This window comes from Crocuta crocuta, unplaced genomic scaffold (genome assembly GCF_008692635.1).
Source record: "Crocuta crocuta isolate KB4526 unplaced genomic scaffold, BGI_CrCroc_1.0 scaffold159, whole genome shotgun sequence".
NCBI lineage: Eukaryota > Metazoa > Chordata > Mammalia > Carnivora > Hyaenidae > Crocuta > Crocuta crocuta.
Window position 1 is genome coordinate 57,264 of NW_027533263.1, and position 24,912 is coordinate 82,175.

Below are 24,912 nucleotides of genomic sequence, written 5' to 3' on the forward strand. Positions count from 1 at the left end.
AAAGTCTATTTCTTGATGTCATTAAATAAAATAATTAAGAGTATTATAGTAATTAATAATATATTTATAGGTTACCTTTGAAAAACAAGATTATTAATTTTATAAGAATTTGCTTAAGCATACTTTACACATACACAATTCTGTATAAAAATCAACTTGTATATGACAGAACATATAATAAATATACTTCTATCTAAAAAAGTCATACAATGGATGAGTGACAGAGTACAGAGTTTATAAACAGCAAATTAGTGAGGTCTAGAAATCTTACCGGGAATGAATAATACATCTCCAGCTTTAAGGGAACATTCATACCTTCTAGCCTGGGAAAACAGCGGATATTTAGCTAAGTCTGGATTATCTATATTCAGTACTTCTGATTTAGTACCTGAAAAGTTCCAAAAAAGGATAATATAGATTAAGCAAAGTTAGCATTTCTTAAAAGGTAATCACAAATATAAACTTGAAAATTTATTCTTTTCTGTACAACTATTTATTTTATCCACACTGTGAGAACAATTACTATTCTGAAACTAAGCCAGTTTTCAGTGACCCATCCTTTATGACCACGGACATCCATGTAATATAATTAAGAAAATTTGAAAATGTCATTGTTCATACAGCCTATTATTACCTATATACACGTGGAGAACACAAACGCATCATAATATTTATGTGGAAAACATATATATGTGGAGAACGCAAATACATCATAAATAGGAAGAAGCCCTAAGATGTTTTTCTATGAAAATAGATTTCTTAAAAAGAGTAACTGAATACACCAGACTTTAGAAATATAAACTTAAAAAAGAAAAGTACCTGATAAATATAGATACTGAGCATCTCGAGGACTGAAGAGTACAACACGCTTCTTTCCTGTCACTTGTATCAAGAAGTTATCCATTACCTGAAGGCCAATAAGAACTTATGGATAAGCAATATCTAAAATTCAAATAAATAGAACCAGTGGTATTCCAAACAGTTAAATGTAAATCCTATTCTTTAGTAAAGAATTATCCTTACATTATCTAAAACTCTTACAGTAATAGTCTAACAATGAAAACATTTGTATTCTAAATACAACTGTGCCTTTATTAAAGGTATCCCAGCATCAGTGCCTTAAAATGGTAAGGACTGGGAAACCATTAGGAAATCTGAGGACTATTTGCCCTTGCCCCACCATTCTGACAGAGAGGGTAGTTACATCTATATGAGGCTCCCCTTGGTTAGTTCTTATTTTACTCATCTGTCAAGGGATACTATACAGTGAACATTAGACAACAGATTGAAAGCACTTAGAAAAATTAGGTACTGGGAAAACACAAGGTTTTGCTGTCATCAACCACTGCTAAACTCTTAATATCTAGCCAACTATAATTTAGTCACAGGCATCCTGATTCCCAAGTTATTTCTGCAGGACTATATCTTGGAAATGTTCTTTATGTACTCATTAATGGAGTACATTAGGAGTACATTAATGGAGTACATTAATGAGTACATATATAATATGTACATATTATATATTATGTATTAATATTAATTAATTAATTAATTATTAATTAAATAATAATAAATATAAATATAATATATAATTTATATAATAAATATAAATAATAAATATAAATAAATAATAATTAAATAATTAATTATTAATTAATATTAATATGTATTAATATATAATATGTATATTATATATTATGTATATTATAATATTTATATTAATATTTATTTTATATTAATATTATATAAATATTATATTATAATATTTATATAATAATTATATATTATATAATAATTAATATATATTAATTATTGTTTATGTATATATAATATGTACATATTATATATANCCCAGGCGCCCCTATGTAAAGCCTTTAAAAAATGTTAAGAATGTGTTTATGTCATTTAGAGTTATTATGTTATAATTCTCCCAAGAGATCCTCAGCGGAATTATAACACATTTATAAAACAATATAGGTTGATTTAAAACTTTAAAAAAAATTATTTTCTTTATTATCTTTTTCAAGTTTTAAAGTTTATTCATTCTAAGAGAGAGAGAAAGTGGACACATGAGTGAGAGCAGGGGGAGGGGCAGAGAGCAGAGAGAGAATCCCAAGCAGACTCCGCGGTAGCAGTGCAGAGCTCAACATGGGGCCAGAACCCATGAACCATGAGATCATGCCCTGAGCCGAAACCAGGAGTCAGACACTTAAGTGACTGAGCCACCCAGGTGCCCCCAAAATTATTTTATCTTTATAAACCTATTAGGTATTACTTTAGTTTCCTAAATTTCTCCACCCAACACTGAACCATACACATTCCTACACTTTTAATGTTAGGATTAATATGTTTAAAATATTTATATGTGTATATTTAAGCAAGTAAAATTATCATAGCATGGGATGATCAGGGACAATATTCTACACATCTTGCTGCTCAACCAATACAGTGGACATTTCACATTCTCATAATCTAAGACCTTTAGATATCTCCAAATTCTTAAAACTGAAAATGGCTCCCCACAAACTTCTGCCTTTCTCTTGAATAATAGTTCTTCCCCATCTCCACATCCTTATATTTTAACCTTATGGTTTTGCCACTTGTACAACTTTCACCCCTCATCTGGAGGCCATTTTTCACATATAAAAAAAAACACTGCATAAAACACACACACACACACACACACACACACACACAATAACAAGTCAAACCACAGAGAAATGTAAATGTGAGAAACTAGGCTTTAGCATTAGCTAAATAATTTACTCCCATATTGCCAATTTGCAGAGCACCTGTTTTCAAAGCTCATGTTTCAGCAAATTTTATCTCCAAGATCTTTAGGGTAGTCTGCAGAAAGTTCAAACTGTAAATGTTATATCTATAAATGTGAAAGATTTACTGTAGTATCAGATTTCTCATTTACGTAGCATACATCATAGTGGGTCCAAAGTTGTAATCCTGGTGAACTAATTCGAAAGACACTGGAAAAGAACTGCTCCTCTTTGAAATATTTTGGAAACTTAATATCTCCTTCCAGTAAAGGAAACTGCTTTCTGATATCTGCAACATCCTGCATTGAAAGAAACATGGTAAGAATTTTAAAAATAGATGCAATATTAGTGTAATGCTTGTTTTACCTCAGGCTACCATCAGAGCCCAAGATATTAAGGATGAATGGGGCAAAACTCTGTTCATTGCTTTAAAATACTAATAGGTGATCACAGCCAACACATGATCTTTCAAATGAAGGAATAACAGACTACGTAACAAGACTGCAGATTCAACAATATCAGGACTGTTAAGCTTAATATGCTTCATTAATAGAGAGGTTCTTTCTATTTAAACAATAATATAGTTGCCAACTACTCCAATATTAAGTATTTAAAATCTACGAGTCAACAATTTGAACATTATCAACTATGTAAAACCTGTGGGCTTTACTAAAGGAGGAAACCAAAAGAAGGTAAAGAATTAAATGGAGAAATAAAAGGAAAAACTGGAATCTTACTTCATAACTTAATTTTTTCGTTTTTTCAATGTTTATTTTTGAGAGACAGACACAGCATGAGCATGAACAGGGGAGGGGCAGAGAGAGAGGGAGACACAGGATCTGAAGCAGGCTCCAGGCTCCCAAGCTATCAGCACAGAGCCGGACATGGGGCTCGAACCCATGAACTGTGAGATCATGACCTGAGCTTAAGTTGGATGTTTAACTGACTGAGCCACTGACACGCCCCTTACTTGATCATTTCAGGGGCCATTCTTTAACACTGCAGCCATATTAATTTGACTCTGAATACATATCAAAGCTTATGTAAGAATGTAAGCTTATTCAGAATGTTTGTAATTATTTTAGATTATATTTTATTAGCTGAATGGCCATCAATAAAATATATTATAGAAAGGATTTCTTAATTATATAGAGATTAGAGTAGATGACTTTAAACACTAAGATACTGTGGTACTGCTTAAGAACTAAGTAACCAACTTTTAATAATTTTACCTCTTATTCAAGGGCACAAATCATTGAGAAAAGAACAGAAAAAGATGAAACAAGTCATGTGTCAGGCAATAAGGTTAAAACTACAGTGCCAATTAAAATATATACATCCATTTGGGTTTGTTTTACATTTAGAATTCTTACCTTTCTAGGATCTTCTCCAAGTGACCGTAAGTAGTACTTCTCATCCTTAAATATCCCAAAGAAAAATAATATAAATATTCACTTAAAAATATTAGAAAGTGAAGACAGAAGGAAATGAGTCTTAAAATCTAACCCAGTTAAGTTGTTTTCAAAACAGTTGTTTTCTTACCCTTTCTACTAATGCTCTCTGGTGGCTGTATGAAGAAATAGCTTTATAGGCTGCTTGTAAGGACTAGATCCACAAAACGTTACATGAAATAAATGTGTTTGAAAGGCAACACATAACTTACTGTATCTAAAACACAGTGCTTAATTTATTTTTTAATGTTTATTTATTTTTGAGAGAGAGAGAGAGAGACAGCGCAAGCAGGAGAGGGGCAGACAGAAAGGGAGACACAGAATCGGAAGGAGGCCCCAGGCTCTGAGCTGTCAGTACAGAGACCCATGTGGGGCTCAAACTCACAGACTGCAAGATCATGACCTGAGCCAAAACTGGAAGCTTAACTGAGTTAGCCACCCAGGCGTCCCTATATGCTTAGTTTAGACTTTATGCTCTAAATTATTTAGACTCTTAACAGTATTATAAGACTTAAAAGAATTCTCATTTGTATAACACACATGATCTCAAGGTATTCTGGAGGCTAACAACAAACTTCTTCACATAATGCAAATGTAGAATAGAAGATAAATACAATAATTTATATTTTCAGTAAAAAATATTTAAAAATCCCAGAACACTGTATTTTATCAAGCTAAGCCTATAACTAATCATATGAATTTCTCAAGCCAAATCCTTTAGAGTCAACTCATGTATGAATTAGAAATATGTCACTTCTGGGGCGCCTGGGTGGCTTAGTTGGTTAAGCGTCCGACTTTCACTTGGGTCACGATCTTGCGGTTCGTGGGTTCGAGCCCCGCGTCGGGCTCTGTGCTGACTGCCAGCTCGAAGCCTGGAGCCTGTTTTGGATTCTGTGACTCCCTCCCTCTCTGACCCTCCCCTGCTCATGCTGTCTCTCTCTCTCTCTCTTTCCTAGAAATAAATAAAAAACATTAAAAAAAAAGAAATATGTCATTTCTGGGGCACCTGGGTGGCTCAGTTAGTTAAGTGTCCGACTTCGGTTCAGGTCATGATCTCACAGTTCATGGGTTGAAGCCCCACATCAGACTCTGTGCTGACAGCTATTTCAGAGCCTGGAGCCTGCTTCAGATTCTGTATCTCCTTCTCTCTCTGGCCCTCTCCTGCTCATACTGTGTCTCTTTCTCTCAGAAATAAAAATAAAAATGTTAAAAAAAATTAAAAAAAAAAAGAAATATGTCACTTCAGAGTAGTAAATTTATGTTGATACTTTAAAAAACTAAGTAGCTAACAATAAACTATTTGTAAAAAAAAAAAAGTCAAAAAAATAAGTTCCTTTTAATGCTCTCAAAAAAAAAAAAAAATAAGTAACTAAAGTAGAAGTGTTTGAATTATAAAACACTACTGTTGTTTACATTTCTTCTAAAAACTGAAGAACTGAGATACTGGGTCAAGCACAGGGGCAATCCAACTCAGGAATTATGCTTCTTTTATACCTACACCTGACCATCATAACACAAAATTCAAAATCTGTTATTTATCTTAACAACATATTATAAATCTAGGACCAAAAATTTCACTTAACTCTCAGATCCAGTGTTTTTATATTTTTAACTAGTCTCATATAACTTCTATTTCTTACTGGGCAAATAGGTTTCAAAATATGATTTTCAAAATTCTAAGTTTTCTCCCAGTTCCAGTATTTCAGGATTGAAAAAAATAAATTCAGGTGGCAGACCCAGAGGTGCACTGTTCAGAACCCCTTCAAGAAAGAGCTTATCGCAAGTTGATAAGAGTGTGATTAACAGCAGCCAGCTGTTATTCTTTCAGGTCCATCTTAGCCTTTCAAGGTCACGCTCTTGTTGGGGTAGCCCCAATCACCAACTGAGCAAGATGGTGAAAGGCCTAGATACTGCCACCCACACAGGACTCCTCTAACAGGCAGTCTTTGCTGAGGAGTTCTACCTTGAGCTGGCAGAGATGCTTGGCAGATCTATGTTGCTGTCTGATGGCTTCCCCCACCCAAACCCCCCCTCCCTTTCCTTTCAGAGGTATTACTCTCCAATAAACCTTTTTGCACTCCTAAGTCCGTCTTAGCACCTGCTTCCTGGAAGACAGTCTATATTCATCTTACATCTAAAAATTATAGATTTATGTCTAAAAATTATGGAAAGTATGTAAATAAGATGAATATATACTGTTATTGAGTACAGCTAATGGATTCAGTGTTAGTAGACAATCTAATCATACCATAGAATGACAGACCTGCAGAGTGTGGAGGGATCCTGGTGATAATCTAGGGCAACCACTACCTGCTGAACCAACTGTGAACATGCAGCACCTGTCACAACCAAACTGGCCACCGGCCTAGCTGGCTCAAATGCAGACAACAGCTTTATTCAAAACTTAACAAGCAGTTTATTTTTAAAATGTGCTTTTGAGATAACAGTGAATTTTTTAAAAATGTATTTCTATATAAGCCTCAATGCCTTATCTCAAGATATTTAAATTGAATTATTTAAAACTGGATTATAATGTAAATAAGTAGAATTCTTCTGCATTTAATCCTGAACAAATGTTACAGAAAATACAACAAATCACAGTGATGATGATTAACAATAATAAAATATAGAAATAGTCTAACAGTCAATAAGATATGAAAATAAAGTTCTCTTTTAGCATTTGAACTTTACAGACCAAAGCATTTTCTTAAAGTTTTTTAATTTTTTTAGTTTATTTATTTTGAGAGAGTGTGAGTGGGTGAGGGGCAGAAAGAGAATCCCTTGCATGGAGCAGAGTGGGGCCTGACATGGGGCTTGAGCTCACAAATCATGTTGTACACTCCGGGTCTGAAGTTCTTTCTTGTCCAGCAAGAAATTATTAGGATCAGAAGGCTTACAAGCGTGATGGACGTGCACAAAGACAATGAATCTGTGAACATTAACTCATGGGCATGAGGGAAAGAGGGTTTTGAAGATATACAGTGTTAGGGGTTTGGGTCAACATAAAACAAAATCCTGATGCCGGGCAGATGGTTGTTAATAGCAGATATGAGGTTCCCAGTCAGTTTATCTTAGCTAGCCTAAGGGGATAAGACAGACACAGCATGCTACCCCAGGGTCAACAAGGCACCTTTCTTTTGCTAATTAGTTCCACTCTGAGTAACTTCACTGGGTCTATAGCCCTAATTACGTGTTCACCTAATTTGGTCCTTCCTTCCTGTGAAAGCAACTTTCCGCTACAGTACTAAATTGGGGAGTGTTTCCGCCTTGAATACCTAATCTTGCTTTCCTACATCTCTGTCTTTCGTGGGGGCCTTTGCCCTGCCCTCTCAATACTGGGGCCTTTGCCCCTGCCCTCTCTATACCTATTTACCTAATCTTGTTTATCCAAACTTGGGTGTGAGCATCTTATGGCTTTCTAATTCTTTATGCCTTGTTAACCCATTGGTGCAAGCCCAGGGAATTCCTAAGCTTATTCCCCACATGTGAGATCTTAACCTGAGCTGAAGTCAGACACTTAACTGACTGAGCCACCTAGGCACCCCCAGACCAAAGCATTTTCAAAGAAAGTATTATTGATAGCTAACATTTAGTGAGGAGTTTCTACATGTCAGTCATTGATTTTTAACAGTCACAAAAACTTCAAATCAAATAGGTACTATTATTGTTCCTATTTTATAGATGAGTATACTGAGGCACAGAAAAATAACATGGCCAAGGTTTGAGATCTAATAAATAGCAAATCTAGATCTATGGTATATACAACCAAACCTTAAAAATAGCTATCAGAGAAGACTACAACTCTTGTATATCTAATGTTCTTATACAAGAAAATCCAGTTAGTATATAGATATTAATGCTTTCTAAAGAAAACAACATTCAAAGCAGTTACCTCTGAAATAAAGAATTCTTCATGCTTTTCTTCAGCTGCCCTCTGAACCAACTTATCAAAAGGTAAAGTTCTGAAATAAACACAAAAGTACTCTTAGACTTAATAATAAATCAACTAGTAATACCCTATGGGTATATATATAGGCTTGTTGGAGTTGTATGATCTTCTGTTTTACAGTATCCATAATTTTTCTGTGGTATCTGGTTACCTCCAGAAGTATACAAACTTTCAAATTTGCTATTTATTTTTAAGTGTCATGGCAAAACAAGTCTTGTGACTGACAAATGGGACAAACTACTAGTGCTACTTTGGAAGAGACAGTAAGCAAACGGTCCAGTGAAGATCAAGTCCTTCTCTCTCTCACTGATCTTCCTGCCTTTCAGCGCTACCACAGATAACAGAGCCCCATAACACTGCTCTCAATCTCCTTTACCATTCTGTCATTTGAAATTTTTTTTTCATGTTTATTTATTTTTGAGAGAGACAGAGAGACACACAGAGAGAGAGAGAAAGTAAGCAGAGGCAGATAAAGAGGGGGACACAGAATCTGAAGCAGGCTCCAAGTTCCCAGGTGTCAGCACATAGCCTGACGCAAGGCTCGAACCCACGAACCATGAGATCATGACGTGAGCCAAAGTCCAACACTCAACCAAATGAGCCACTCAGGTGCCCCATCACCACTCTGTCATTTTAAGGCTCCTGAGGAATACCTCAAGAATTCAGTGAAGTGACTAAATTTTATTCTTCTTTAATAGTTCTGTTCAAATAGCTATCTCCTTACATCCTTATAAACAGGGATGAACATCACAGAAACAGTTTGCTTCCTTCCTTCTTACTCTTAAGCCTGGAAGGCAACCATTTCTCTGGGTCCCATCCTATCCCATCAACATTCTAGAATCAAAAGTACTGACCCCTACATGAAGATGACAATAGTAACATCAAGACAATGAAGTCCTCAAAAGCATCTGGGTCAAAAGCCTCTACTACCCTCCTCCACTGTACTCCAACCTCCAAACATCTGATTAAGAGTTGTAATCCTTTCATTCTTACCTAGTATCTTTCCACTTGAAATGTGTACTGAGGAGGTAGGGAGAAAGGGTTCCCCAAAACCCCTTCTCCTTCTCTATAGGAAGATGACCTTGGGCCTACCTTCTCCTAGCAATGTTTCCATAAAAACCTACGAGATTAAGATAAACATGGAATGTCAGCTGTGATATCAGGTAACATTGTTTATTGTAAAAATGACCCTTGATTGATGAACTATGTCTGAACTAAAAGGCTGATGAGTGGACTGTAAATTTTTGTTAAGAAGCAGAAGATCTGGCTTCCCTGTATGCAGTGTTAACTCTCATAACTGAGTTTGTCCCTTGGAGGGACCTAGAAGCTAAATTCATGGGCCATTTCATGTCACTGGTTCCTGTGGACTATGTGGCTTGACTAAGCTAAGGTGTTTCGGTACCCACCTATATCTTTCTGCTCCCTTACAACTAAGCTGTCACTTGGCAAGCCAAGAAATGGCTCCTGGGTTGGTATAAAGCCTCCCACTGATACTTATACTGCTAGAATGTGGTTTCCTGCCTTTTATCCTTTTGTAAAGCTAAGTGAATCTGATGCCAGATTATGAACTAGTGGTTCCTGTGGGTATGAATGTCAATCTGAACTTGAGGACATTGCTGACGAGAGTGCTCACAAGAGTGAGCACTGCCAAGACAGAAGAAAGGGGTCTGCCATCTGCTCAGACCAATTTCCTACTACAGTTTCTGACTAATTATATCAACAAATTTACTTGGCATCCTCATATGCAATGTTTTCCATTTCTAACCTCATCATATACCCTTCATTCCTACCAAAGCACTTTGAAGAGTTTGGGGAAAATCTGGAAGCCTCTCTGGTCCAGAGCTACTCCGGTAACTGGCAGAGTAGCCCAAGCTTATCTTTTTACTAGAGAAAACTCAGAGGTGTTTTAAGACCTGCACAAGAACAAGGCAATGCAGAGAAGCAGAACTTGGGTGCTTCGGCAATCTTTTTCCTCAGGTAGTGGTGCCTCTCAGAGCTTCTATGGAAGCAAAGCTGAGAGACAGGGAAATGAGGTATGAATTAGGAAGTTCCTTGGCCTGGAGGTTTTATCTATCCTATGCATGTTTCAAAAAGAAGGACATCTGCTATTTAAATTCCATTTGTCTGGACTAGCAGACAGACCAGTAAGGGGAAAAGTATCAAAGAGGGGTTAGGATCATGGGCTCTGAGGAGTCAGGCAAATTTGGGTATAGATTTGGTTCCATTATTTCAAGGTATATGATCTTGGGTAAGTTACTTAATGTTTTTAAGCCTCCATTTTCTCAACTGTATAATTATAAACAACAACAAAAACTACCTCACAGACGGTTCCCAAATTAAATGACTAACATAATCTAGGATGCATGGCACAGCACCTGATATATAGTAAGTGCTCAGAAAAGGACAGATGGTAGGGTTAACAACAATGATAATGTACCCTTTAGCAGCATGAAAGTAGTTACCAACATTTAAAAAAAGAAAAAAAATCTTCACTGTCCCATTCTCCATTTGCAAAGGCTGCTTTGCAAAATCAAGATCAGGATTGATAAAAGTGTAAGTAAAAGCAGGATGATGACAGGAATTAGATGATGTGACAGACAGAAGCAGTTAAGTAATGCTATGTAAGAGTCATACTTATTTATTTTTTTAAATCTATGACCAGAAGAATACCAACAATATTCTTTTCCCACACAAGACTCCCTTCACAGTACCCTGATTCTAGAAGGAAAATGAGAGCCATCAAGAAGAAGTAAAAGCTAAGACTTGGAAATGCATTGCTTTTCAAATATTTAATAAGCAGAAATGCAACCTTAAACTGAAGTGATAACAATGATATATGTGTGTAGGATTTCTTACTTTCTAGAGTCCCTTTGACCTAGATGCCTCCCTTCTTTCCTACTCCCTGGTTGGTAACTGCCAAAAATGACTAAATCTATTTTTTTCTTGCACTAAGAAAATAATCTTGCAACTCGTTAATAGCTCTAGTAAAAGGCTTGGAGAAAGCTGGGATAGGAACTATTACATAACGTATGTGCTTCAAAACAAGTTTTGAAAAGTTTATGGAACATGACAAAACATCAAAGCAATTCAAGATGAAGTTTCAATACCCATTTGTTATGGTTTTGGACTCTCTGGAAAATAAACATCATTAATTGCTGGCTTAAAAATGTTCATCATTCCAGCACTTTCTTCCACTTTTCTGATTTAATAAAAAATGAAAAGTTCTTACGCTTAGGAAAACTTATGGCAATTAAATTCAATTCACGGCCCATTAAAAACCAAAACTATAATGGTGAATATTCAAAGGATCAAAAACTAAGAAATGCTTTGGCAAGCTGCTATATGAGCTTGGAAATCTCTAATGAGAAAGGGATGGCTTTGGACATTAGAAGCTCTGTTGAACTCATCTCTAAACTCTGGAAGGAACAGTGAGAGCCACCTTTCTTTAAAAATCAGTCTTCTGTGAACTACATGGTTTTTAAACAGACTGAATTTGCTGGAAACTGCATGTGCTCAGAATACAAAAATTTGTGTTCTTTTAAACATTTTTAATGAAACCTATGGGAATAAATAGCATATTAAATCTATAAGATTATAGCATTTAAAACATTGAAGTTTAGACACTCAGCAGCTTTTAACTATCTTCCTTACTTTTAAGACGTCTCAAGCACAAAATGACAACCACAAAGGAAATTAAAAGTATTTAAGGTTATTTTGTCAAAAAAGAAAATTATGATTTTTTTAAGTTTTCCAAGTTGATGAAAACCTATACCAAACATAGCGACTACCTGTCCTATATTTCTCGAGGGAGCAGAAAAAAGAAAACATGTGCTTATGCTTTCTTAACAATTAAGAATTAGAAAATCTTTTAAAAATAAGGGGATTAAAATTAAGCTAGGTTATTAAGGGAAATGTCAGAATTCATTACTCCAGATAACAATTACTAATGAGGTAGGATCAATTAATTGATGAAGTACTGAATGAATATAGCAGACCCAACTTGGGGGTTAATCTAACTCATGTTATAGAAATCTGGTTCCTTTCATAGCTCCAGAACATATCAGGCATATATCCTATTTAAAAAATGGTCTTTGAAAATGTCTTTATATAATTATGTAAATTTAGAATTTAAAAATTGGTAAGCTATCCCATGACTATATCAAACTAACCAAAAGATGATATGCAGTATGGTCTTTTTATAATAATACAAAATATTTTAAAGGTTTAAAAGTTATTTGTAATCCCAGAGTAAGCCTCAGAAGAAAATACCTATATACAAAGTTCTTACTAATGAAGTCCATCTGGGCAACTGTAGCAACATGAATCTTTACTTCTTTTTTCCCTCCAACTTGGCTCAGGTAATCCACGGTCCATTTGCTTGTACATGTTCCCAAGTCGATGCCTTCCAACACTAGAGGTTTTCTCTGTAAGTGGTGAAAAAATACAACAAAAAACTTGGGAAAATGAATAGTATATGAGGAGTAATATTTGGCAATACAGGGACAAAACCAATAAGAAGTGATTCTTGATCCTAAGATGCTCAAACTCAAACCTTTTGACAATTCATGCTATAACTAAAGCAGGAAGAGCAACAATATAATATACTTAGAACAAAATTTGAACATTAGGAAAACAAACCAAACAAAACAGCAGTGCCATCAAAAGCTGGGAACAAAAAATCTGAACATTATTATTTAAAGCATTTTCACAAGTGTTATTTATAATAAAAGATATAAATGATTAAAATTTGTACTTAACAGTCAATATTGTTTATAACTTTTTACTTTGATACTGTTTCAAACTTGTGAAAAAGTTGCAAGAACATTACAATAAACTCCCATATACTCTTTACTGATTCGCCAACTGTTAATTTAACATTTTGCCCTTTTACTTCACCATTTGCTCTCATGTTCACTATGTGCATAGAAAAGAACATATTATTAAAAATAATTAAAAATTTTAACTACTTTAAGGTAAATTGCTGAAATCATACTTCTTAATCTCCAAAAACTTGAGTATAGTTCCTGAGAACAAAGACATTTTCTTACATAGCCACAGAATTATAAAAATTATATTTAAGAGATAAAAATACTACTACTTTATAATCTATATCCAATTCTGCTAATTGTCCTAATATCCCTTATAGTTATTTTTCCTGTTTCTGAAATGCCACATTGCATTTAGTTGCCATGTCTCTTTTAATCTGGAACAGTTTCTCAGCCTTTTTATTCCATGACCTTGACATTTTTGAAAAGTACAGGCCAAATATTTTGCAGAATGTCCTTCCATTTCAGTTTATCTGATGTTTCATCATGATTCTATTCAAGTCATACATTTTTGGAAGGAAGGTACGTACACAGAAGCAACGCTGTGTCCTCCTCAGTGCAACACATCAGGCAGCAAATTATTTTGCCCTATTATTTGTGATGTTAATTTTGATCAACTGCCAGAATCAAGTATTACTATGATGAATGCAAAGACCATGATTTTTTAAAAATTTCACATCTTCTACATTAGTTGGCATTCTAATGTCAAAATTAACTCTAACATCATTTATTTATTTTATTCACTTGGTTATAATCTGATTTAATTATGATGCTCTATCTCACATTTGGCCAGTAGGATCCAAATCAAGTTGGCTCTTATGAATTTTTACCTGAACACTTCCTTACTTTATAGCAAAAATCCACAATCCAGAATCCTTTTATACTTTTTCTATCCCAGTCCTACAGTCACTTCTTCAAGCAGCTCTGGTCTCTTTTAAAGGGAATGCTATTTACAAACCATGATCTTGGTATTAGGTATGTTCATTGCTATTGGGGTGTCATTACTTCTCGGCCTTTCTCAGTAGACAGAGCTAAGAAATATGTGAAAGTCTGTATATGCTCATTTCCCCTTTTCCCAAACACACACACACATAAACACACATAGCCCACATATGTATATACCAATATCTATTTGTCTCTCTCCCCAAACATACATATATACTAGATACACATATGCACTTAATGGATGTATGTATGAACGAACCATAATACCACCAAAACTGATACCCCAATACCGATCTTATACCACAAGATTCATTTTAATTTTCATTGTTTATATATTTGTAACTCTCTTAACAGTGAGAAACCTCATTCCTATCATCTTCAATGTTTAATCAATTGCATAATCCCAGAATTCACAATACTTTCATGATTGCTAAATCATTATCATTGTAAAAAGCAAGTCTATTAACTAGAGTTCAGTATTTGTTTATAGTTCTTTTTGTCTTTAAGCTTAAGACACACCAAGTACTGTGTTCAAAAGTAATTTGGGTTACTTATTTTCCTCCCCCTTACTTAGGTTCACTTGTTATTTTTTATATTCTGTATTAGAATTTTGGTCTTTCTAATCATGACTCATTAATTTTACTATCAGTATGTAAATTTAGAATGTAAAACATTAATGTGATCCCAAAGTCAAAACTATACAAAAAGGTCATACCATCCATATTCTTCCACCTCCTACTCATTCATCTCCTAAAGATAACCAGTCTCATTTCTGGCTTATTGTTCCTGGTTTTGTTTGTTTATTTTGCAGACACCAAAAACACATATACTTCCTTATTTCCCCTTCTTTTCTCCTCAAACAGTGGCATATTTTGTGGGGTTTTTTGTACTTCGATATTTTTTTAATTTAAAAATATATTCTGGAAATCATTGCTATCAGTTCAGATTATCTCCCTCATTCTTTTTTACTGCTTTGTACACCATAGTGTAAATGAACAACTGAATCAATCACTCTCTATGCAGAGGTTTTTTTTTAGATAATTTGCAATAATCCACAAAGTAAAATCCTAAAAGAGGAACTGCTAGGTTATAAAGTAAACATATACAGTTTTGTTAGATATGCCAAATTCCCCTCCACAAGGATTGTACCACTTGACATAAAGTGTGAGAGATCCAGTTTCTTTACAGCCTCACCAAGAGTATTATTAAAGCCTTTTGATTTGTGCCATAGATAAGAAATGGTATGCCAGTGTAGCTTTAAGTTCTCTTAAGAGTAAAGTTGAACATCTTTTCCTGTTTAGAGGCCAGTTTTATCTTTTTTACGGTCTACTGCTCACATTTTATCAGATTTTTGGCCTTTTACACCCCACTCCTTTAATTTTTAGAAGTTCTTTATAAACATGGGTTTTTACTGCTCTTTTATGAAACATGTTGCAAATACTTTTTTCCCCAGCTTAGTTTATGTATTCAAATTTTAATCTTTTACCACACCTGAATTTTCAGTCATAGTTAGAAAGCCCGTCCACTGACCTAGATTATGGAAGAATTTATCCATGTTTTCTTCTAATACCCACGTAGTTTCATTTTTCTACATTTATGTCTCTGATCCATTTAGAGATTTGATTATTCTTGTGTATGATGTCAGATATAAATCTAATTTTATCATTTTTAAATGACTATCTAGTTGCCTCCACATCATTTATTTAAAAGTTCCTTTGCCCCAGTGACTTTTAACATGTCATGGTCATCATATATTAAATCCCCATGAATGGCAATTTATTTTGGGATGTATACCTCCAGGCTTTCCATTCTGTTTCTCTGGTCTCGCTATTCATGCACCTATATCACACTGTTAATTATTAAAACATGTTAAAAATCTGAGGACTATGCCCCCTCATAGATTTTCTTTAGTGTTTCCAAATAGAAAGGTCTTGTTTCACAATTTTATTAATTTCCACCTTTATTATATCATGACCAGAGTGTTGTTTGCAATGTTCTGTTCCACTTTATGAAACTTACTGATGCTTTGTGACATATTATATGTATCTTCCCTGGTAAGATTACATTACAAAATACTCTTTGCCATGCCTCTTACAAAGCATTTTCACATACATTGTTTCTCCACAATCATGCCCTGCAAGCATCTTAGACTACCACATGCCGAGGTGGGGATAGGGAGGGCAACAACAAACCATCCAGCACTAGACCCACAAATAGATCTTCACTGTAGATTGCTAACTCCTAAAAACAAACAAACAAACAAACAACTTTGTTCCTGACTTTTAAATACTGAGAACTGTATAGCTCTATGGCCACTCTTTGTAAATACCAAGTAAAACTGCTGGGGGAGAGGAGGAGTTCCATCATAAGCATACTAACTGTAAGCTTGTGGATTATATTTTTCTTTAAATACCTGCTGGACTCTTTAGTCTGTTGTTCTGAAGTCTGGATTCCTTTACAAAACACTGCGAGTAAAAATACTTCTCTTTAATATTTTCCTCCTGAGTATGATCTTGGGGAACTAAGGTTCGAATTACATATATGAGAGATTCCAACGTCTGAACTAGAATTCAGGTTAGTTAGAAGCCAAGACCAGTCTCGTTTCCCGAGGGATTCCCATTGCTTTCCCTTTTGGCTCAATGCAGTGAAAAATTGCTCCTCCGAATCCAGTAACTCAAGTAGGCTAATAGGCGCCTTTCACGCAACCAGTGGGGCGATGAAACCTCTAAACTTTAGGAAACCCACGCAAACCCCCCGTTGCCATGGTAACGGAGGAAGACAAACTAATGAGTCTCTAGAGAGCCACTCTCCGCAGCAAGCAGTGCTTATTAGGCAAGCTATTTCTCGCACTCATGTCTCCGCTGTCATCTTGCTCCCCGAAAACGTATAGCTGTTCTCTCAGAAAAACTTAACAGACGATCCATTCGACATCCCTCACGTGCTCTCTCCCCTGGCCACACGGCCAAAAGGCCATCTTCAGCAGCCTGCCGCCTCCTCCCCATACCCTAGGTCTCAAGAAACCAGTTCGGAGCTGCCCGAGTGGTAGGGACGGGTATTTCCTGGCTCCCTGCGGTTCGGCCTGCCCGAGGGCCTCACCTGCGGGTAGAGCTGCTGCGTGAACTGTTCCTGCGACACGCCCTCCAGCCGGGGTACGGGGATGCTCTGCCAGGCCATGGTTGCTCATGGCCTGTCCTCTTCAAGTCCTGGGTACCCAGGCCTGACACGTCCCACAGCGCGCCTTCCGCCCGGAAACGCGACCCGGGGAGAAAAGGTCCGCGGGGCCGGCCGGCTCGCTAGAGCCTCTGCTCTGAGATCCGGACCCAGGGCCAAAGGTCGTCTGCGTGAGTTGCGTGCCGGGGAGCTGGAATGAGGCTGACTCACCAGAGGTGGCAGCAACAAGCCGGTTCCACTCTCCAGTCTCTTTCTCCGGACGCGGCCGAGCTGGTTTCCCACCGACTTGCATTCGACTCAGCACAGATAGGGCCTGGGGTGAAAAGTCTTAAAGATGGCGCTGGCCGTTCGTCTTTTGCCTCGCTTGCTGCTCGCTCCGCAACTGCCCAGCGGGGCCGGCCGACCCCGGACTCCCCGTGGAGCCGAGGCGAGACCGCAGTTGGCTGACCTTTGCCGCTTCTGCCGCCGCCGCCTCGGCTCCGGACCCGCCCCGCTTCCTCGAGTCACTTGGGCCTCGGCGCTGCTCGCTCGCGGCCCGCAGCGTCCCCTGCTCGGCCCTCTGGGGCCACCGGCAGCCCTCTCCGCTTTCCCTGCCTACCCCCGGCGCAGCTACAGCGCCGAGGAGCAGCCCCCGCCGCGCCAGAAAACCAAGATGATCATTCTGGGATTCTCCAACCCCATCAACTGGGTTCGGACTCGAATTTACGCCTTCCTAATCTGGGCCTATTTCGACCAAGAGTTCAGCATCGCAGAATTCTCTGAGGGAGCGAAGCAGGTTTGTTCATTTACTTGGGGTTGACCTGTTCGCCTCTCCTGCATTCAGCTGTTCCATGCAAAACGTGTTTAGCGATGGGGTTTCCTCGCTGGGTCCCAAAGTATCCAAAGTGGGTAGTGACCCAGACACACAGCCCTCCGCTACTTCTTGACTAAATTAAGCTGCTGCTTACGTTTGCACGGTCGCCGAGGTGGTGGGGTTCGATTGAGACACCAGTTCCACCAGCTGAAGCCCCCCAACTCCTTTTTCTGCTCTACAGGTTTTGAATCCGATAGAAATGAACTCGATTCAAAGCCCATTTCTGCCACTTAAAAGCTACATGCCTTTATCTTTCTGAACATGAATTTCTGCAAAATTAAGAAGACCACTCCTGGCACATAGTAGACGCTACACAAATGTTGGTTGAATAAGTGAATGAGTAGATACGATTGTTTTGAAGAGTAAATAAGGTAGCATTTTCAAATGCGATAATGTAATTTTAGGTAGAAAAACAAAACTTCCTGCTAGCTATTTGTCAGAGCTCCCTAGCCCATCTGCCCACCCCCCTATTCTTCCCCATCGTACTCTTTATAGACTAACCTAGAGATAAGCAGTTTTCCCCTTTCAAAGAATTTGCTGAGCAACCTAGTCGCTGATAAGTGCATAGCATCCTGCACACTGAGAAATAGCCTTTGGTGATTCATAGACCTGACCCCTTGCCTATTTTTCTTTCTGAGTGGAGGATAATACCCTGCCTTATTTTAGAACTATTGATAAATAGAATTCATAGCTTATTTCCCAGTTCTTACTGCCATCTAACTTAAACTTAGGCTATAAGGGTAATCATTTCGCAGTTCTGATTGTATACTGATAGTGATCTATTCCTAATTTATTTCAGATTATTTCTGTAAATACAGCTGTTTATATTTATTTGTGGCACCTGTCAGTTACAAATAAATGTTTCCAACTTCATATAATCAGTGTCAATATTAACTCCTGCTTCCTGCAGGATTCAACTCTTGACTGATTTATGTGTTTATAAAAAAAAATTAAAAAGCAAAGGGCAAGCTTGAATAATAGTGTTTTAAGTGGTAAACTGCTTATGTCAGTTCTCAAAATCTTTTGTCATGTAGAAGTAAATTGGCATGATCCTACTATCCTCCACAATGCCCACTGATGACATGTGAACTTGTCTATCTCATAACACATTATATGACTGTACCAGCTCATCTGTGTGTCAGTGAGAAATGGAAATCCTCTCCCCTTTATGGGCAGGAATAGGTCTTTCGCCCCATTTCCTCTGAATACAGAGGAGCTTGGGACACTTTTTAGCCCCTCTCTGATGCTGCTGGTCTCCAGCTGTTAGCTATTTTTGTCCTCGACCTTGCTATTAAGTAGTATCTCCACCCTTTCATCAGCCAGTCTGTATACATGGTTTGACTCATCTAGGTTAGTTTTTCTGCATTTAACCACTGTGATTTCCAAAAGGAATGTTGGGCCATCCATGGCAAATATTTGTCAATTCCCTTAAACCAATGGTTACTTCTAACATACCTTTTTTTTTTTTTTAATGTTTTATTTATCTCTGAGAGATAGACAGCCTGAGCAGGGGAGGGTCAGAAAAAGAGGGAGATACAGAATCTGAAGCAGGCTCCAGGGTCTGAGCTGGCTGTCAGCACAGAGCCCGACACGGGGCTCGAACCCACGAACTGTGAGATCATGACCTGAGCTGAAGTTGGACGCCCAACCAACTGAGCCACCCAGGCGCCCCTCTGTCTCCGTTTCTTTATGCCATTCCTCTGCTCGCAGTCTCTTTCTCTCTCAAAAATAAATAAATAAAACATTTTAAAAAAATGAGATCTCCTACATCTCACTGTATTAGTCTGTGTAAACTCATTATCTTTTCTCCCTCTCTTCCCAAACCTGCTTTCCCTGTGTATCTTAATGAAGTTCAGATTGCAGCCCAGATCTCTAGACTCCCAGTACAATCTAGAATGTAGTGCTTACAAATTTCTTTGGGTTCTTGGTTAAGAGGGGAGGGGTCACATAACAGTCATTACAGTGATAACAGTAATTACTTAATTATTATTTAAAAAAGAATTTTATAGGAGGGTTCTTATTGAGGAGTTCGTGTTTATACGCACACCGTCTCTTCCCAGGTCCTGAGAGTGGATACATAATTGGCAATCAGCTCACTACTGTATATTTGGGGACGCCATATGAGAAGAGACAAACCAGCCAATTTTGAAGCATATCATAGTATTTGACATTGTTTATCACCTTTATCATAAAATAGTCTGTTGATACTAAGCTATTTAAGTATAAGCATTGTACATTGTATGGTATTTTTGAATGGTTTTTTGAAATAACAGTTACCACGCCCCACTTTTTTTTAAAGGCTTTTGCTCATGTGTCCAAGTTGCTGTCACAATGTAAATTTGATCTCTTAGAAGAACTTGTGGCCAAAGAGGTAAAATATACTTTTAATTTTCCTTTAAAAATAAGTGTATTATTCTCTTGCAATAGAATGATATGCATTACCTTTATTTATGCTTAAAAGTAGTATGTATGCCATCAGCCAAAGTAGAGTCCCTGTATCTTTTGGGTAATTTGGGTCATATAAAAGCATAGAATGACTTGCTACTTAAGACATAACTAAGTAAATATGATGTCTTACAGTTGTTTTTGTACTGAATGTTCTGTAGGAATTACCTGTTGAACAATTAGATGGCTTTGAGCCTTGCTTTTGAATATGAATAAATATGGTAGTAAATTAAAAAATAGGTTTAGGGACACTTGGGTGGCTCAGTCGGTTAAGCATCCGACATCGGCTCAGATCATGATCTCGTAGTTCGTGAGTTTGAGCCCTATGTCAGGCTCTGTGCTGACAGCTCAGAACCTGGAGCCTGCTTTTGATTCTGTCTTTCCCTCTCTCTCTCTCTGCCTCTCCCCTGCTTGTGCTCTGTCTCTCTCTCTAAAAAAAAAGGTTTAGGCAAACTCATTCCATAAAGAATTCACCTGCTTATTTGAAAGGCTTTTGAAAATCCAATAGGCGAACTATGGTTTGCTTTTTTCCATACTTAGGTGCTACATGTATTGAAGGAAAAGGTTGCATCATTACCCGATAACCATAAAAATGCCCTTGCTGCTGACATAGATGATATTGTATACACATCAACAGGAGACATCTCCATTTACTATGATGAGAAAGGTAATGCTGGGGCATAATCAACTTTAAATGAGACATAATGCCCAGATAGGCTAAATGAGTGGATAATCATGAAATGATTGTTGGGGTTTTGTTGGTACAAGAGGATTTTTTTAGAATTCAAGGAAAATAATACATTCATTCCTTAAAGACTTAGCTATGGAAGAGTTAAGATATGGTCATAGTTATTTAATTAAGCCTCTCTAAGCACCTTCCTCTACTTTAGTTCATTCACAAGAGAGGATATCATCACTTACATTGGTGAAAATTGTCTAAGGCTCCTATCATGTCTCAAATAGAAAGCATTTGTGTTTCAGATTTCCTAATTTGAAGGAAACAATTAAGCATTTTAAATGTCCAGCGGTAGCTTAAATGAAAGGATTGAGGAGTAAAAGGAAAAGTGAAAAATATCAATTAAAGGCTGTTTTGAAAGTAAGACGAACTGTGGAACTCCCAAATTGGATTTATTTGGAGATACTGAAAAAGATTGAAAGGACTTTTACTAGTTATCTCGTTTTCCTCCTTGTGCAATGCAAACATTTTTCCCTGTCGTATTCCCAAAAATTTATTGACTCGTTTATTCCTTCTACAAATATTTGTAAATGTATTATGTGCCAGGCACACAGGATATCTAGCCTTTGCTTACATACTTTGCAAAGCAGTTCTGATATAGGACTCTTTAATAGTTTAACATTTTTCATATACATGTTAATTTGAAACATTTCAATAGGTACTTTTAGTGATAAATATTTTCTTCTCCCTAACATTTGAAAATTAAATCTTGGCACCATGGCCACTACTTTAACCCAGAACCTTGTTAGAATCACTAGGCACAAAGCAGAGTGAATGAGGGTAAATAAGTACATGCTCAATAAATCATTACTACTATTTCTGAGATACATAGAGGGCAAATATGTCATAAACCTTAAGAATTTTCTAAAAATAAAAAGGGATCAGTGTAAGTATCTTACGTTAGACTAGAGTAAGTATAAAATAGGATTTGTAACAACTTGTATTGCTACTGATAGTTTCTAATTTCATTCTGGATATATGGATGATAGATTATTGTGATTTGTATTTGTATGTGTGTGTGTGTGTGTTTTTTCTCTAAGGAAGGAAGTTTGTTAACATCCTGATGTGCTTTTGGTATCTAACCAGTGCCAATATCCCCAGTGAAACTTTAAGTGGAACCAGTGTATTCCAGGTTAAGTTGGGGGATCAGAACGTGGAGACTAAACAACTTCTTAGTGCAAGCTATGAGTAAGTCTAATCCCATTTCATTGTTTCCTTTCTCTAGAAAATGGAAGGTAGTGTGAAGGAAGTATGAAGGTATGAAAACTAAAGGGAGCTTTAGAAAGAAAAGCATTGAAATTTGACAAGTTATTTAAGAAGAGAGAAAGTCCTAAAGGCATACTGGACATGAAACAGAAGTGTTGAGAAATTAGAAAGAGGTAATGCTGCTGAATGTAATTGAAGGGTGTTTTAGCTGCCTATCGCTGCTTCGTAAACCATTCCCAAACTCAGTAACTTCAAGCAGCCATTTCTTTTGTCTGCTGCTTTACTGCTCAGAAATTTTGGAAAGGTGCAGCTGTGGGGTTTTCGTTGCTTCACCTGCCATCAACCAGGATGGCAGGGGCTGGAGAATTCATTTCCACAGTGGCTTCTTCGCTCACATGTTCCCCCACTTGGTGCTCCTTGGCTCCCACACATAATGTCTCATTCTCCAGGGCCTCTCTTCACAGCTTGGGCCTGTGGCAGTCTCCAGCTGTTTGACCTGCTGGTCAGCTAGGCCGGTAAAGGGCTCTCCCAGGATTGGAACATCATTTCCACCTTAGTCTACCTGTCAAAGCAGTCATAGGACCTACAGGTTGAAAGGACATGGAGAGATTCCACCTTTTATGGGGCACTAGCAGGGTCCCATTTAGAAGAGCATGTCGGATGGGGCTTATGGTTATATCCATACTCAGAAAATTGAAGGGTTCCTGCCTGTAAAGAGGTACTGTCTAGTAGGTTAGCAACTTATTTAAAAGAGACACTATCATGTATTTTTGTGCTTATAAAATTTGGAACACTGAACCAGTCAAGCAAGTCAGTGGAGACATAATTTAATATTTAAAAGAGAACACTATTATGTTGCAAAACTATATAAGCTTAATTTTAAAATAACAAATCCCAAAGATGACCTAAGGAAGAAATTATATTCTGTTTCACTAAGGTAAAAGGGAATTGTATCCTTATTTTTTCCTTTTTTTGAAAGAAATGGTTTTTTCTTTTTTAAAATGTTTTATTTGTAATTATTCAAAATATATATTTAAATACTTAAAGCTACTGAATCATATCCTTTTAAAGAGATCACTTGTAATTAAAGAACAATATAGTCAGTACTCATCTTTGATTCCTCTGATATTCCCTACTAAGGCCATGGGCAGCTTATAAACACTGTTATTTTCAAGATTGATCTAATGTATATAAACCAAATTCCACTAAAATACCCTTTTCATCACCATAGTCCAATTTACTTTTCCCCATATTAGGCGTATGTTCCAGCTAGTATTTAACAGCGGAATAATACCCAAGTTTCTCTCAAGGATTGGCAGATGTAGGAGTATGTATCAATTCCTCCAAAATACTTATTTTAGGGGCATGTAGGTGGCTCAGTTGGTTAAGCCTCTGACTCTTGATTTCAGCTTGGGTCATGGTTTCACCATCATGAGCTTGACCCCCACATTGAGCTCTGTGCTAGGCATGGAGCCTGCTTGAGATTCTCTCCCCTTTTCCCCCTGCCTCTCCTCTGTTTGTGCGTGCTCTCTAAATTAAAAAAAAAAAAAAAAAAAAACTCATTTTAGTGGAGAATATTCTTCTAATTTTGTGAGGATATTTTTCCTGATTGAATTGGTAAATTAAACTTTTTGTTTTGATTTTTATTCATGATTAACCATTAGCTTGTTGCTAAAAAACTGCAATATTTAGTTTGGACTTATGTAAGATTCACTTTATTTGTGATTTTTCCCCTAGATTTCAGAGGGAGTTTACGCAAGGAGTAAAACCTGACTGGACCATCGCACGGATTGAACACTCAAAGTTATTAGAATGATCTTTCTTGGAAAAATCACCTTGTTGGACTTTTAGCAATTACTATGAAAAATTAAGGGAAAATATTTGGATCAGTTGATCTTCACTTAGTCAAGTTTGTGGATCACTTTTGTATTATTTTGAAATATTCCTTGTAGTATATTGACATGGTACAATAAAGCCTTTTCCACAGATTGTTATCACCTTCTATAAAAGAGATCAAAGTAGAAAAAACTACAGCAGCCCATTGTTGGTGTCCTATTCAGTATCATTTCTAGTGTTACCTATATTGTGTATGTACACAGACTAATTTTATAGACAGTAAGGAAGGTATTGAAAAAACTATACCTTTCTAAATTAATAGTCCTTAATATTTTGTGGTTAATACATCTATACCAATAATTCAAGATTTATTTTTAAAAATCACCATTGCTATTTGATTACCTCTAGTCACTAGCTATTTGAGAAGGACTAGAGGGAATTCTGTATTTGTCACTGCAGAACTAAAGATCAGTGAAGTTGAAGCTTACTAAAAGGATCAAGAGAAAAATATCACAGCAGTGCCTCAGCCACCTCTGGGATAATATCAGGTCTTCTAACATACTTGTATATTGAATCCTAGAAGTTGGGGTAGGGGAAACAAAAACAATGTAAGAAATAATGTCTGAAATTTTCTCTAATTGATGAAAACTATAAACTCACAGATTGAAGAAATTCAATAGGCAGGGTAACACATAAAGAAAACCCCACTAAGGTATACCAGAA

At 36.8% G+C, this 24,912-nt stretch overlaps 2 protein-coding genes across 3 annotated transcripts in view; one reads left to right on the forward strand and one right to left on the reverse strand.

Moving 5' to 3' along the window:
* Window positions 1–17,197, reverse strand: part of TYW5 (tRNA-yW synthesizing protein 5) — a 19,702-nt gene extending 2,505 nt beyond the window's left edge. Inside the window, exons 1-7 of the mRNA XM_077747679.1 lie at window positions 17,039–17,197; window positions 12,441–12,595; window positions 8,115–8,184; window positions 4,145–4,189; window positions 2,933–3,070; window positions 820–907; window positions 272–388 (exon numbers count right to left, since the gene is read on the reverse strand). Of these exons, the coding sequence (XP_077603805.1) occupies window positions 272–388; window positions 820–907; window positions 2,933–3,070; window positions 4,145–4,189; window positions 8,115–8,184; window positions 12,441–12,595; window positions 17,039–17,116 (691 nt within the window). The 5' untranslated portion in view covers window positions 17,117–17,197. The remainder of the gene's footprint in view (window positions 1–271; window positions 389–819; window positions 908–2,932; window positions 3,071–4,144; window positions 4,190–8,114; window positions 8,185–12,440; window positions 12,596–17,038) is intronic.
* A 29-nt stretch (window positions 17,198–17,226) lies between these two features.
* MAIP1 (matrix AAA peptidase interacting protein 1) lies at window positions 17,227–24,341 on the forward strand. Of its 2 annotated transcripts, none has more exons than XR_013330984.1 (5): window positions 17,227–17,888; window positions 20,266–20,337; window positions 20,952–21,078; window positions 22,373–22,526; window positions 24,091–24,151. XR_013330984.1 is itself a non-coding variant. In XM_077747680.1 (5 exons), exons 1-5 carry the CDS (start codon window positions 17,448–17,450, stop codon window positions 24,167–24,169), a joined length of 867 nt encoding a protein of 288 aa, XP_077603806.1. In that variant the 5' UTR covers window positions 17,227–17,447; the 3' UTR covers window positions 24,170–24,341. The 2 variants fall into 2 exon arrangements, 1 of the variants encoding a protein (XP_077603806.1); XM_077747680.1 differs by lacking the exon at window positions 22,373–22,526 and adding an exon at window positions 22,188–22,335 and having other exon boundaries at window positions 24,091–24,341.
* Window positions 24,342–24,912: the final 571 nt, after the last annotated feature.